The sequence below is a fragment of the Drosophila navojoa genome, chromosome 4 (genome assembly GCF_054131105.1).
Source record: "Drosophila navojoa isolate 15081-1374.11 chromosome 4, UAZ_NAV_1.0, whole genome shotgun sequence".
In the NCBI taxonomy this organism is placed as follows: domain Eukaryota; kingdom Metazoa; phylum Arthropoda; class Insecta; order Diptera; family Drosophilidae; genus Drosophila; species Drosophila navojoa.
In genome coordinates, this window is record NC_142892.1 from 19,012,828 (window position 1) to 19,027,823 (window position 14,996).

General features: G+C 39.6%; 3 protein-coding genes across 3 annotated transcripts; all 3 read left to right on the forward strand.

Moving 5' to 3' along the window:
- The first annotated feature begins 3,067 nt into the window (after nt 1–3,067).
- Nucleotides 3,068–6,159, forward strand: Ir75c (Ionotropic receptor 75c). Its single transcript, XM_089260030.1, has 6 exons — nt 3,068–3,162; nt 3,998–4,176; nt 4,339–4,689; nt 4,749–4,885; nt 4,948–5,554; nt 5,605–6,159. The coding sequence occupies exons 1-6, from the start codon at nt 3,069–3,071 to the stop codon at nt 6,115–6,117; spliced, it is 1,881 nt and encodes a 626-aa protein (XP_089116156.1). The 5' UTR covers nt 3,068; the 3' UTR covers nt 6,118–6,159.
- A 132-nt stretch (nt 6,160–6,291) lies between these two features.
- Nucleotides 6,292–9,142, forward strand: Ir75b (Ionotropic receptor 75b). The gene is made up of 7 exons (XM_089260029.1): nt 6,292–6,418; nt 6,473–6,651; nt 7,331–7,672; nt 7,730–7,866; nt 7,921–8,527; nt 8,580–8,857; nt 8,917–9,142. The coding sequence occupies exons 1-7, from the start codon at nt 6,331–6,333 to the stop codon at nt 9,134–9,136; spliced, it is 1,851 nt and encodes a 616-aa protein (XP_089116155.1). The 5' UTR covers nt 6,292–6,330; the 3' UTR covers nt 9,137–9,142.
- Nucleotides 9,143–10,226: 1,084 nt separating this feature from the next.
- Nucleotides 10,227–13,570, forward strand: Ir75a (Ionotropic receptor 75a). Its single transcript, XM_018099799.3, has 5 exons — nt 10,227–11,246; nt 11,311–11,983; nt 12,038–12,650; nt 12,706–12,986; nt 13,044–13,570. The coding sequence occupies exons 1-5, from the start codon at nt 11,150–11,152 to the stop codon at nt 13,255–13,257; spliced, it is 1,878 nt and encodes a 625-aa protein (XP_017955288.1). The 5' UTR covers nt 10,227–11,149; the 3' UTR covers nt 13,258–13,570.
- Nucleotides 13,571–14,996: the final 1,426 nt, after the last annotated feature.

Genomic DNA, 14,996 nt, shown 5'->3' on the forward strand with positions numbered 1-14,996 from the left:
GTAAACAAAAACATTTCAACATTCTTGCACATTTAATGAACACATCTCCCCAAGATCCCCGAGCAGTTGAAGAAGCAGAAGAATGTAACAAATAGATACAAATAGATGCACTGCTGTGGCCAGACACATAATGACACACAAAATGCATGGGAGATGGCGAGAGAGAGAGAGAGAGAGAGGACGCTTAAGTAAACTTGATGGAAGACCAAATGGGTGGGGGACCATCAACTTGACTTGTGGGTCAACTAACAAATCCCCAAACCAATTCAATAAAAGCTATAGACCAAAGCGTTAAGCTCGACAAACGGACGAGCACTGCGGGAGGCCAACGCAAAAAAAAAAAAATAGAAAAAATCTGGAAAATTCAATTAATTTAAATGCAGTTTTTGTTAGGCTGTGTTGTGTCATGCCGTACTATGGGTATTATACACACATACACTAACACACGCACATACATTTACATAAACAGATTTTTCTTGCGAACTGTAGAATGGGGTAAAAAGCTAAGCGCATCACTTTACAATGTAAATCTCAAGCGTGCGATGCCCATCATTTTTTTTTATTCCTCCTTCTTCTTTTTTATTATAGTATATATTTTTTTTATACTTGAGTCTGCTTTGCATTTGCCTATTCGAGAGTTGTTTTGTAACGCGGCTGTCGAAAAATGTACCGAAAACAAGCGACGTTGCTGCAGTTGGGTGTTCTCGACTGCAGAATACCCATTCACGGCACGAAAGCTTTCATTTGCCACGCCCAGAATTAATATATTTATTATAGATTTATATATTTATTATAGCTTTAAATTTGTAATTGATTTGCCACCTCCCCATAGGCGTAAGTATATTCATATTACATCGTCTGTTGACTATTAACCCGAGTATAAATTTGTATATTCAAAATTTCAACCCTCTAGCCTCAACTACCAAGATTTCTAAGATGGCGGATTGGGAAAATCTAGACACTCTATAAGTCGCTAGTTTTAATACCGCGTAAATGGTTTGCATACCACACAAAACCAATATACTCCTTTCACTTTCCTGACAGAGTATAATAAGTAAAACCAAGAGAAAACTGAGAACTTGGCCAAGAGGAAAAATAAAGTGTCAGAATTCAACAAAAACTTGCTCTGCTCGAGTTTAAAGGAACTAAATGCAAAATATGTGATTCTCGCGTTATAAAATAAAAAATTCTATATAGTTAAATATACATATATAAAAGATTTTTTTCCATCAAATCTAAACTTGAACAGTCTATTACAACATTAAATTGCAGCTTAAGTGCATCTGATCACACTCATAAATTACGGCAACCACACGGCCAAAGCCGTGGGGGAAAGCTGAAATCTTTGTTAATGATTTGCCCGGTTGACCAGAATCGCATTCGGTTTCATTTGCAACAGCTCACATACATATATTTACCACATATTTACTGACTGAGCTATTATCAGATTTCTAGCTCCCATAATGAGCAAATTTATTCACATTTATTTCCATTTTTTTCCGCTGCCTATTTTATTTTATTTTTTTGTGCATTTCATATTTGTGGTTTTTGCATTTAGTGCTTGGGGTCCGCGTGCGGGTCGACCGCATTCGCAATTGATTTTTAATGCATTTGGGGTTTGTTTCATGGCTGTAAATAGTTTTAATTGGGCATTTGTCAGCTTTGGTGGCTCAACTGTCTTCAATTTTAAATTAGCATTCGCATTTTGTTTATTTTGACACTCTAATTGGCTGTCGGAAAATGTTGACAAATATGGGAATGCATTTAAAACATTTATTTGCTATTTACATTACTCGATTTGTAATTCGATTGCGATGATAAACAGTAAAATTAGCTTATTTAAAACCAATATAAATGACTTTACAGTAATTTAGGCAGTTTAAATATTACGCATACGCCATGTGTGTCATTTTAATTTTAAGAATTTCTTGTACATTTTATTATTGTATAACAAGTTATATATTTAATTATTTTACCACAAATCTTTTGCATATTTTATTTCAAGTAACTTTCTCAAACATATTACGCATACGTCACATGGCCTTCATAATTTATTGAGCAATTCGCTCTCAATAAAAATATTTATTGCAATTTATTGCAATTAATTTTCAGCACTTGGTTTCGATTTATTAATACATTACGAACTGCTTCCTTCACTGAGTTTTTCAATTAATTTTTCAATCAAGCGCCACTGTCGCCTTTCAATCCACTGCTAATCACCTAAAAGTACACAGCAAATAAACAGATATATATATATATTCAATATATATATATATATATATATCTACTTTTTTATTTGCAGCGCCAGCGGCTAAAATACATCAGCCACAACAATCGGTATTGACAACAAACAAGCAAACAGATAACGGAATCAAAGTGGAAAACGAGTCGTTAATGCGCCGCCCGCTTAGTGTGAGAATTGGACACAGAAATACGTCGAGACGCGCCAAGCGCGCAACGCCAACTGAAACGACATTAAAACCCAAGCGTTGGCCAAGATTCAATTGTGCAGCTGGGTACATGAGCAGAGGATATGCCGACAGCATAAAACACCAACACACTCGCACACACACACACACACACGCACAGAGCTGCGGGGCAACACATTCACGGACATGCAAAAGGCGCAAAATCAGTGACGCCCTGCCACAGCGGGCTAAATCATGGCTGAAATCCATTAACACTGCAGCAACGGGAGTAGATGGCATTCTTCATGACTCTGTGTGTGTGTGTGTGTGTTTGTGTGGGTGGCTTCATTCATAAATGTGACTCGCTTTGGCTACTGTTTACGTTTCAGCTTCTGCGCATGCGCATCGCCAAGCACGTGCGCTTTGTTATGACGCGCCAAATGTTTGCTGGCACCTGTTGCGATTCCATGGAATGTGGAGTATGCCCCCCTCCCCGCCCTGCTGAGCAAGAGTTGGCCTGACAAGCCAATTATTCAATTTCTGTAGACAGCTCACATTTTTGGGCATAACAACTTAATTATATAATTGACAAGAACTGCATTTTTTGGGCAGCTATAAAAGCCTGGCTGAGCTGCGCTCCACCAGCCAGTGCAGTTCAAGATGGCCAATTTGGCATTATATAATTTTATTGTACACAACTTGCTGCAAATCAATTTGAGCAATGTGCTCATATTTCATTGTTGGCACCCGCCAGGTAAATGATTATATAAACGTTGATTAATTAATGCAGAAATACATATATATAGTCATATAAATGAATGAGAAAATTAATTCTGGCGAAGCTACTTAATATAAATAAAATATTATATAATTATTGTAATTAAAAATAATAATTAGTTTCTCATGCATTTAAATATATAAATAAATAATTCATTCGCGATAAATTTAAATAAAATATTACATCTTATTATTATACAAACAAAGATTAATTTTATTATTCATTTATATATAAAAAATGAATGAAAAAATGATTGTGATGCAAAAATAAGTAAATAAATGCTCGATAAATTGAAGTAAAATATTATTTGACAAACAAAGACTAATTTTCTCATTAATTTATATTTAGAAAAATTGAAATAAAATATATATTTATTGTTACAAAAAGTTAAATGACAAACATTAATTAAACGTGTTATATTAAAAAAAATATATATTATTTAATTTGTTTAACAAAGAAAAAAAAAATTGTCATTATATAAATAAAATTATATAAATACAATTAATAGAAAAATGATTGTTATAAAATAATTAAATTTCTAAATTCTAAATGAATTGAAGCAAAATAATGTTTACTTACTATAATATATACAAATATTATTTTTTCTCATTAATTTATATATAAAGAATTCATAAGAAAATTGTAACTAAACTAGTTCTTGGTAAATTAAAAAAAAATACTTTATTTTATTATAAAATCAAAGTAAATATTTTTTATACATTTTTTCCATTAATTTAAATGAGATAAACAAATTTTTTTTATTGTTTAATGTATAAGTAATATAATTTTCACTATTTATCGTTTTCTATAGATCTTTTGCCGTTGGGCCAATTATTCTCTCACAACATGATATTTTCACAATACATAAACCTGAATCAGTCCAACGAGCGCTTGCTTAACTTTAGCAAGGCATATTTCGATAGTGAATTAAACAAATTGGGTGTGTTTTTAGACTTGAACTGTGAGCAGAGCAATTTTATAACAAATCAGGTAAGTTAATAGAATGATAGTATAATATATGTACAAGATTATATAAAATTTTAAAAAATATATAAACTAAACATACTCATATATACTTAATGGAGTAAGATATTAAAAACAAAAAAAAAATATTAAAAGAAATATATATTTTTTACATACAACTATTTACAGTCCAGTCAAGCCCAGCTCTATACGCAAGACTTTCATTGGCTGATCTACGATAAAGCAGGCAATATGACTCGCTTTGAGGAACTCTTTGCGCGTGCCAATCTAAGCATCAATGCAGATGTGACCTATGTGAAAGAAGAGAAATACTCCAAGCATGATAGCCTCTTTACGCTCTACGATGTCTACAATCCAGGCAGCCATTTGGGAGGTCAGCTCAATATAACAATAGATCAGAGCATCAACTGCAATCGAACCCAATGTGAGCTCAAGCATTATTTGAGTGAATTATACAAACGACCCAGACTGCAGCAGCGCATGGATTTGAGCGGAGTTACCTTCCGACAAGTTGCCTTGGTAAGCAGAATTTAGAGAGCAAATCAGGCAACGTTTTTAATCCAACTGACTTGCTGTAGGTGACCGTAAAGCCATTGAGCCTGGGCGAGCAGATGCTGCTCGCTTTTTTGAATAGCGAGGAGAACGTGCACATGGATTGGACCTCACGCGTGGGCTATCGCCAAAATTTGCATCTACAGGAGCTGCTGAGATTCAAGTAAGTCTCATAAACATGTGGATAAGTCAAGTACTTGATGTCCATCTACCATTCGCTGACAGCGTAACCTACATTTGGCGAAATCAGTGGAGCATAAATGATACCCAGGGCGGCGCCTTGGGTGTGGTGATCGACGGGAATGCCGAGCTGTCGACGTCGGCATTTGTGATCTCAGGTCAGCGGCTGCGCTACATCTTTCCCACCATGGAAGTTAGCCAATTTCGCTCGATTTGCATTTTTCGCACTCCACACAATGCCGGCATCAAGGCGGGCGTCTTTCTGGAGCCGTTCAAGCTCAGTGTTTGGCTAGTGTTCGTCGCTATACTGATCCTGGCCGGCATGATGCTGTGGCTAACCTTTCGACTGGAGCACCGTTGGATGCAGCACTGTATGCAGTATATGCCCTCGCTGTTGAGCAGTTTGTTGATTAGCTTTGGCGCCGCCTGCATTCAGGGCTCTCATCTGATACCCAGCTCGACGGGCGGCCGTCTGGCGTTCATAGCACTCATGATGACCTCATTCCTAATGTACAACTATTACACATCGATTGTGGTGTCCACGTTATTGGGCTCGCCGGTTCGTTCCAATATTAAAACCATGCAGCAGCTGGCCGACAGCTCTTTGGATGTGGGCTTCGAAACAATACCCTTCACCAGAGTATATTTAAATGTGAGTGGAATCCGCAAAAGCTGGACTCTCCCCAATGAATTCCTTTGCAGACCTCGCCCCGTGCCGATATCCGAGCCTTGGTCAAGCACAAGGTGGACGGACATGATCCCAAAAAAATCTGGATGTCAGTCGATGAGGGTGTGCTGCGAGCCCGTGATCAGCCGGGATTCGTTTTCGTCTCGGAAGCCTCGAGTCTATACACCTCAATCGAAAAGTTTTATTTGCCGCACGAGATATGCGAGCTAAATGAAATAATGTTCCGCCCGGAGAGCAATGTCTACACGGTAGTGCACAAGAAATCCACTTACAAGGAGCTGCTGAAGCAAATCCAAGTGCGCATGCTGGAGACGGGCATCACGCAAAAGCATAAGCTCTTCTATACCAAGGCCAAGCTGCACTGCTTCGCCAACAATTATGTCATCAATGTGGGCATGGAATACGCAGCGCCGCTCTTTATAGGCCTGCTGCTCTCCTACTTTGCCTCGATGATTACCCTAATACTGGAACTAGGCTGGGCTTACGTCGGCAGACGACAATCGCAGCGTTTGCCCACTGCGGAATAATTAATAAAAGCACATTCAACTTTAGCCAGGTAAGTTCATCTAGCGCAACCTATCAATAATTTATAACTGCTCTATTAAGATTTCACGGAGCTGTCACCAGCTGTCAGCTGCCCTTTGATAGAAATTTATTAAGTATGCATTATGCAGGCATATAAATAGGCGGATTATTATTGGGTGGCGGCATTATTAGCTAAGCTGTTTGGTTCTAGCGCCATGTTTCTATCTGAATTTATTTTATATTATTTTTTGCATATTGCAAAATTAAATAATATACTAATTTTGCATTGTTGGACAGCTGATTGTGAGTTGACTATTTGTATTTTTAAGTAATTATTAATATAATTATTTATTATAGCACTTTTGCACATTGCACATTTAGCCAGCAATGAAATGCTGTACACCCAATATATTAACCTTAACTACACGCACTTACTAACGGAGCGCTTAAGGAATAATCTCTTGGAACACAAACTCGTCAAGCTGGGAATTTTTCTGGATATTAATTGTCGAGGCAGTGCGAAAGTCTTGTCTAAGGTGAGCATTCTCTTGAATAATTATTTAAAATAAAACCAGACAAGCAGCATTATTAAATTCTCAGACTTCACTTAACTCTCAATCAAATTTGTGCTTAAAGTAAAAGGGATAAGAGAGAAAGAAGTCAAGGAGACTAATAGAGAAAAATTTGAAGACATCTTAATATATTTGCTGTACATATATTATTAAGTCATATATTAAAAGTATTTTATATTATATATTATTATTATTTATATTTGAAAACATAAAATGTTTGCTTTACAAATATTATAAAGTCATATATTATAAATATTTTATATTATATATTTCTATTTTTATTTAGATTTGTAAACATCTTAATATATTTGCTTTACATATATTATTAATTCATATGTTAAAAGTATTTTATATTATATATTATTATTATTACTTATATCTGAAAACATAATATGTTTGCTTTACAAATATTAGAAAGTCATATATTATAAATATTTTATATTATATATTTCTAATATTATTTATTATTAATATTTAGATCTGCAAACATCTTAATATATTTGCTTTACATATACTAAACATATTTTACATTATTTATTATTATTATTATATATCTTTGAAAACATCTTAATATACTTGCTTTACATATATTCAACATTCATATTTGTATTATAAATATTTTATATTACTTCTCTCTATCCAGGCCAACGAGGAACACCTATTCAATGGACGCTATCACTGGCTTATCTACGATCAGAGCTTCAACTTGACTGAAGTGCATGAACGGTTTGAAGAGACGCAACTGTACATCGATACGGAATTGACTTATGTAGAGCCCAGCCCAGAACTCGATAGCTTTGTACTCTATGATCTGTATAACAAGGGCAAGCATCTCGGCGCAAAGCTAAACATGACCGTAGATCGGCAGATCAATTGCAATGATCAGCACTGTGAATTGAGTCGTTATTTGAGCGATCTTCATACGAGGAATCGTCTGCAGCACCGCCGATATCTGACTGGATTAACCCTGAGGACCAATGCTGTGGTATGTTGTTGCTTTCAAGATCTTTCAGATCACACATATTGACATATTTTTTAACAGGTAACTGCCGTTCCTGCCAATTCACCCGAATCGCAGATTAAGGACTTTCTCAGCCGGGAAGATGATATAAATAATGATTCATTTGCCAGATTAGGGTTTCAGACGCATCAAGTGTTCAAGGATATGCTAGATTGCAAGTGAGATTACGAATTATTTATTAAAGCCAAACCCGGAAACCGTTCTGTTTGCAGCTATACCTATATATTCCGTGATCGGTGGTCGGATTCGGAACTGACAGGAGGTCTCCTAGGAGACATACGCAACCAAAGCGTAGATATGACTGCAACCGGCTTTCTGTTCTCCAGTCGACGTGCTAAATACTTTAAAATGCTGTCCTGGTATTCAGCCTTTCGCTCCACGTGCATGTTCCTCAATCCCAAATCCTCTGCAGTCGAGCTACGCATTTCGGAGTTTCTGCAGCCCTTCAGTGCGACAGTTTGGTCTATATTTGGCTCTTTGCTGTTGATTGCTGGGCTTTTACTCTGGCTGACATTTCGTCTAGAGCGTCGACTAAATCACATAGACATCAGACCCTCGCTGCTCACCAGCTGCCTGCTGTCGTTTGGTGCCGCTTGCATTCAAGGCGCCTGGCTACTACCGCGCTCCACAGGCGGTCGCATGGTGTTCTATGCCGTAATGTTGTTATGCTTCCTCTTGTACAACTATTATACTTCGGTGGTGGTATCTACTCTGCTGGGAGATCCACCCAAATCGAACATACGAACGATCCAGCAGCTGGCGGATAGCAACCTCGAGGTATCCGTTCAGCCATTGATATATACCAAAGTCTATATAGAGGTAAGCTATTGGAATTTACTATTTAATCACTTATTATTTGAACTTTTTGCAGACATCAAGTTATCCCGATGTGCGTAGTCTGCACTTGAATAAGATTTTGAAAGCCAAGCGAGACAACATTTGGTTACCCCCCGATGAGGGTGTTAAAATGGTGCGCAACTTTCCCGGATTTGTCTATATTACCGAGGCATCCAGTTCATATGCTTATGTGCGCATGCACTTTCTGCCCCACGAGATTTGCGAACTCAATGAAATTCTTCTGCGGGACGAGACAAGTGCTCACACAGCGGTGGCCATTAACTCCAGCTATGCCGAACTGTTTAAGCTAAAGTAGGATAAAGTAAAGTGACTATTGGGAGATAATAATATTAATCTTGATATATTTCTAGCCATCTTCGCCTGCTGGAAACTGGAGTCCACTTCAAGCACTTTCGATATTGGGTTCGCAACAAGCTTCACTGCTACGACAGCAATAGGAGTGTGGTAGTGGGCATGGACACTGCCGGGCCACTGTTTCTGCTGCTGATCTGTGCCTATATACTGTGCCTGTTTGTTTTGGGTCTGGAGATATTGTTCCACAGGCGACAGCTACGAGCCGGCCGTCCATAAGGTAAAGCACTGAACTTGTGCAATTTCCAGAAACCTGTTTGAATAAAATAATCTTTAACTGTATTGCAGTAAATAACGATATGAATATGAAAATATTAATACTTAGGTAAGTTAATGTACAATCTCATTTGCAAAGCGTGCTTTGCTTCCTTGAAAATATAATACATTCTCATTGTTTATAATATGCTATATATTAAGTGATTTTGATTTAATAATTTCTTAAAGCACTTTTTCACTTTACACAATTAGAATTGAAATGCTGTACATTCACTATCTTAACCTTAATCTTGTCCAGCTAGGAATTTACATGAATACATATAAATACATACATATAAATTGTTATCAGAGTGGATAAGTTGTTTCTATTGTAAGTGTTCTTATAATTGCATTAATCTTAATTCTTATTTAATGTAAACGTGTATGTGTAAGCATTTATTCCAAGTCTTTCCTTAAAGAATTTCCTCTTAGTCTTCCTCTTTCCAAGTATTTCCTCTAATGCTTAGCTGAACGATCACACTTTTCACTTCACTTTACTGCACTGCACAACTGCCCCCTACCAGGCCTGGGCGACTGAAGAAATGCTGCAGCTGCTGCCCTTTATATAGGGCCACTTTCACTCAAATACTAAGTCGAGCACTAAGTGACCAATGGGAACACTCTCTGCTGCTGCAAGCATTACAGCCGCGTTTGCCTCTCTCTCTCTCTATGTCTCTGTCTCTCTCTCTCTCTATCTCTCTCTCTCCCTTTCTCTCTCCCTATCTCTCTCTTACCTCTGTCCCTATCTATCTATCTATCTACCTCTCTCTCTCTCTATCTCTCTCTCTCCCTCTCTCTCTCTCTACCTCTGTCCCTCTCTATCTATCTACCTCTCTCTCTCTCTCTATCTATCTATCTCCCTCTCTCTCTCTTTCTCTCTCTCTCTCTCTACCTGTGTCCCTCTCCATCTATCTACCTCTCTCTCTCTATCTATCTATCTCCCTCTCTCTCTCACTCTCTATCTGACTGTCTCTCTGTCTGTCTTTAAGTTAAGGTCGCCCTATATAAAGCGCAGCAGCTGCAGCATTTCTTCAGTCGTCTGGTGGAAGTCAGTTGTACAGTGCAGTAAAGTGCAGTAAAGTGCAGTAAAGTGAAGTGAAGTGTAGTGTGTGATCAATCAGCTAAGTATTAAAGACTTGTACAAAGCACTTTGAGGAAGCATTTAGATAAAATAGTTAGTGTAAAGACTTAATGTATAGTCTTAAAGGAAAAACTGAGAGAAAAGCCAGAAGAAGTACTTAGAATAATTACATAGCCTTTAGTAAGTAATAAAAAATCGAATTGAGTAAATTAAGTTGTCAGTTCAGTTTCCGCTCGTTTGAGTTCATTGATTGTATTAAGTTATAAACATATTGATTGTTCCTTTTATACATATATTTTATTCGCTTTCACCGGCTTATCTACGCGGACTGCATTGACAAAGTACTTGCAAGTATTGGAGTATAGCTTACAACTTTCCCGGACTCGTCTCTGTTACCTAGGTATCTACTCCATATGCATTTGTGCTGTGGAGATTTTCGAACTGAATTAATTTTTTTACGATACGAGACAAACGCCATGGTTGTTAATAACTCCAGCTATCGCGAATTGTTTAGACTAAAGTAGGTCATAGCATATGGAGTACTCTGTGCAAGCTGGAAACTGGAGTTCATTTCAAGCGCTTTCGATATTGGATTCGCAACAAGCTATGGAAATATTGTCATGGGCATGGACTCTGCCGTTGCACTGTTTCTGCTGTTGATATGAGCCTAGGTCGTGTGTGTGTTTGTTTTGGGTCTGGTTTGGCTTTGGCTTTAGTTTTGGTTGCACAGACGACAGCAAGGAAAGTGCTCCTAATGGCCCATCATATTTACCTTGTTGAGTGTGCAATTTGTGTAAACAAATTGACGAGCAGATGACAGGACGCAGGACAGCTAAATTGCCCGAGAGGAGACTATAAAAAGCGCAGCCCGAATCTGTCGCCAAGTCAATAACAAAATGCAGCTGTTGCAATTGGCCAACTTTGTGCTGCAGAATTTGCTGCAGTCGCGCATAAGCTTCATCATTTTCTTTCACTGCTGGGCAAACAATGAGAGTGCGCTACAATTGGTTAACTCTATTTATACTAATTCAATTTAATATTTTTGTACTCTTTGCAGCCTTGCAGTTCGCACAACAAATTCACCAACCTCATCAGCAGCCCATCTATTATCAGTTTGCCCATCTGAGTGACTGGAACTGGGAGCACCTGGAGCAACGTTATTTGGATCACGCACAGCCCACGCTGGCCATTTATGTGGACTTGAAGTGCATGCGAAGCAGGAGTCTTTTAGCAGAGGCCAGTCGAACTCGGCTCTTTAATCAGCACTACCATTGGGTGCTGCACGGCAGCTCGGAGGCTTTCAGCTTTTATGAATTCTTCAGGCGCACAAACATTTCCATAGATGCGGACGTGGACTATGTGAAGCAGCATGTGCCAGACAGTGGAGATGGCGGAGCTGTTGTCTACACGGTGTATGATGTCTACAGCAATGGCAATCACATTGGCGGGCAGCTGAATATGACGGTGAACTATGAGCTCAGCTGCAATCGGAGCAGCTGCGATGCCATTCGCTATCTGAGCTCGTTGCATTTGCGCTCCAAGTACGGCAATCGGGAGCAGCTGAGGGATGTGGTGCTGCGCGTGGCTACGGTGGTGACACAGCGACCCATTAGCTGGCCGACGGAGCAGCTGCTGCAGTTCCTCAACGAAATCAACGACACGCACATCGATGGTATAGCGCGCTTTGGCTTTCAGTTGAGTCTCATACTCAGGGATCTGCTGCAGTGCGGGTAAGAGTTCTCGACGAATATCTCTCTGTTTATCTGGAATTTCTATTCTTTCAGCATGAATTTCACATTCAAGGATCGTTGGAGCTACGGCGACTACAATGGCGGCTCTGTGGGCGCTGTGGTCGACGGAACGGCCGATATTGGCTCGGCGCCCTGCCTGGCCACGCCGGGCAGACTCCATCTCTTGTCGGCCATCATTGAGACGGGCTACTTTCGATCGATCTGCCTGTTCCGCACGCCTCACAACGCCGGCATCCGGGGCGACGTCTTTCTGCAGCCCTTCAGCGCCCTGGTTTGGTTCCTCTTTGCCGGCATCCTGCTGCTGATCGCTCTAATGCTCTGGCTCGCATTCTACATGGAGTCGAGGCGCATGCATCGCAGCTGGCGCTTGGAGTTTGTGCCCTCGCTGCTGAGCACCTGTCTGATTAGCTTCGGTGCTGCGTGCAGCCAAAGCTCGGCCCTGACTCCGCGCTCCACGGGCGGACGCTTGGCGTACTTTGCGCTGTTCCTGATTAGTTTCATAATGTACAACTATTATACGTCTGTGGTGGTCTCCTCGCTCTTGAGCTCACCTGTCAAATCGAAGATCCAGACGGTGCAGCAGCTGGCTGAGAGCTCGCTAACAGTTGGACTTGAGCCGCTGTCATTTACGAAGAGTTATCTAAATGTGAGCATGATATAAAGATATACTAAATTTGCTTATTAAACTCCATTCTCTTAAGTACACGCAACGCCCAGAGATTCACTTGCTTAGCAAGCGCAAAATCGAGCCACAGTCGCACAATCCGGAGCTCTGGCTGCCCGCCAAGCAGGGCATTCTACGTGTGCGCGACAGACCCGGCTATGTGTTTATCTTTGAGGCCTCCTCGGGCTACGTGTATGTGGAGCGCTACTATACCCAGCAAGAGATCTGCGATCTCAACGAGATACTCTTTCGACCCGAACTGCTGCTCTACACCCACCTGCATCGCAATTCCAGCTACAAGGAACTCGTACGCCTAAGGTAAATTATAAATAAATGAATATACATATATGCATATATATAAAGTGTATAATATAGATTGCTGCGCGTTTTGGAGACTGGCATCTATCGCAAGCATCGCAATTGGTGGGCCCGCATGAAGCTGCACTGCTACTCGCAGAACTTTGTCATTACCGTGGGCATGGAATACGTGGCTCCGCTCTTCTTCATGCTGCTCTGCGGCTACCTCTTGGTGCTGCTCCTGCTGCTGCTCGAACTGGCCTGGCAGCGTTACGTGCAGCGCTCAGATTAAGCTTTAAGGGCGCACCTTGCACCTCTCACGAATGTAAAACGCTTTAAGCTGTTATGCAAAATAATATTAAAAAATAAAAATAGTATAAAAAGTGTAGGTAAAACACTTTCCGTTAACTTTTCGCCTCATCCAACGACTGTGGAATTATGCAGCAATGCAACGACCCGTTGTCTCCTCGCTTCCTGTTGTCGTCGACCCATGCAATTGCCGCACGCCTCGTTGACCGGACCACGTTTTTGTGTTTTCATGCGATTCCCGTATTTGCATTAAAAAGTTTCTTGTTTGGCCAATGACTTTTTTCCAGCCACATTCTATTCTATTTGCATTTGCACCACGGCCCACAGTCCATTGTTAACTGTTCGTGCGTGTGGCCGGAGATAAACATAAGCCTGAAGCATTAAATAGTTATCTGAATTCGGCAGGAATGCCTCCTCCTTAAAGAGAGAATCTATCTGGAGGGCATCTATCGTCTCATCGCTGATTATTGTGCTGCAGCGTAATCAATCATTCGATACATTTATTTCGCTTTCGATTTTGTCATCTGATTCATGTGGACTTTGATGTTTATGACCTGCGGGCTCTGCTTGTCGCAATTTATTCTGCGGCACTATCAAAAAAACTGCGTGGCAAATTGATGGCTAACCGCAAAAACATTGCCAGCAATTAATAACAATTATGGCATTTGGTAAATAAATAGACAAGGCCAAAATTTGATTTTATAAACATAAAAGTTGGCTAAAATGAACTGGAAAATATTCAATAAATTAAGTTAGCGTTTATCCTCATTTTGCACTGCTTCGGGACCTTTTGTGTATGACAAATTACTGCCAGGCTGACAAATTGCCATCTCAATCTTGTTGTCAACAGGCTGTTTAAGTTTTCCTCAGTCCCTTGGGGAACTTGTAATACAATTCAGCCATTCACTGCACATCACATTGAACGATAAATTGACAGCGAATTTTAAATTATTTACTGCACTTACGTTACTCGCTTATCCGCTCTGCAAGCGAAAGTTCTGTTCGTATTACAAACCCCAGCAACAGCCCCCCGAAGCAGCTCTTCGAATTCCCACCGCATGTTGCATTCGATAGAACAGTTTGTCAATAACATGTTTCCCGTTTTTTTCACTCACGCCATCTCCCTCCCTCTTATTCTCGCTGCTTTTCACACTTCGCTTTCGTTTGTCGCTGCATTCGCCACTATACAGTTGTAATTTGCTTTAAAGCTGAAGAAGCTGTATATTCTAGTTGAATTATAACTGCAAACTTGATCTGTTTGCATTTCTGTTATAATAAGTGTTCGCAATTGTACCGTTATTTGTCGTATGTGTTAAAGCTGAGAAAGTGCTTTGTAAATGTTAACGCCAGCTTTGATTAAGAGGAATTGCTGCTGCCCCACATTGCCATGCTAAGCTATTAACAGCGTTATGTTAATAACATAACATCTTAGCTCGCTGTACTTTTACATTCAATTTGCTAATTTCTAACTGCACAAATCTCACATACTGCATGCTTTATATGGAAGAACACCAGATCTCTCAGGAAAATAAATGATAGGAATTTAAGACTGCACGATCTGTTATTTATACATATATAAAGGACAACAGTTAGTAGTCATATAAAGCGAAATACTTGGTCAGCGTTTATATAAATATTTATATTTAAGCACACGTTTATTTACAGGTGTTTAAATTTGTGTTCAAAATATCTTCAGCATTGTGCCAGCATAGGGTAGCCTGC

Excerpts from the sequence above, each read along its gene's own strand:
- Ir75c (XM_089260030.1), top strand. The coding sequence starts at position 3,069 with ATGGCCAATTTGGCATTATATAATTTTATTGTACACAACTTGCTGCAA. Across the intron at positions 4,886-4,947 it reads CAGGAGCTGCTGAGATTCAA|CGTAACCTACATTTGGCGAA; the intron begins GTAAGTCTCATA and ends ATTCGCTGACAG. Across the intron at positions 5,555-5,604 it reads TCACCAGAGTATATTTAAAT|ACCTCGCCCCGTGCCGATAT; the intron begins GTGAGTGGAATC and ends ATTCCTTTGCAG.
- Ir75b (XM_089260029.1), top strand. The coding sequence starts at position 6,331 with ATGTTTCTATCTGAATTTATTTTATATTATTTTTTGCATATTGCAAAA. Across the intron at positions 7,867-7,920 it reads AAGGATATGCTAGATTGCAA|CTATACCTATATATTCCGTG; the intron begins GTGAGATTACGA and ends TTCTGTTTGCAG. Across the intron at positions 8,528-8,579 it reads ATACCAAAGTCTATATAGAG|ACATCAAGTTATCCCGATGT; the intron begins GTAAGCTATTGG and ends AACTTTTTGCAG.
- Ir75a (XM_018099799.3), top strand. The coding sequence starts at position 11,150 with ATGCAGCTGTTGCAATTGGCCAACTTTGTGCTGCAGAATTTGCTGCAG. Across the intron at positions 11,247-11,310 it reads CTGCTGGGCAAACAATGAGA|CCTTGCAGTTCGCACAACAA; the intron begins GTGCGCTACAAT and ends TACTCTTTGCAG. Across the intron at positions 12,987-13,043 it reads AAGGAACTCGTACGCCTAAG|ATTGCTGCGCGTTTTGGAGA; the intron begins GTAAATTATAAA and ends TGTATAATATAG.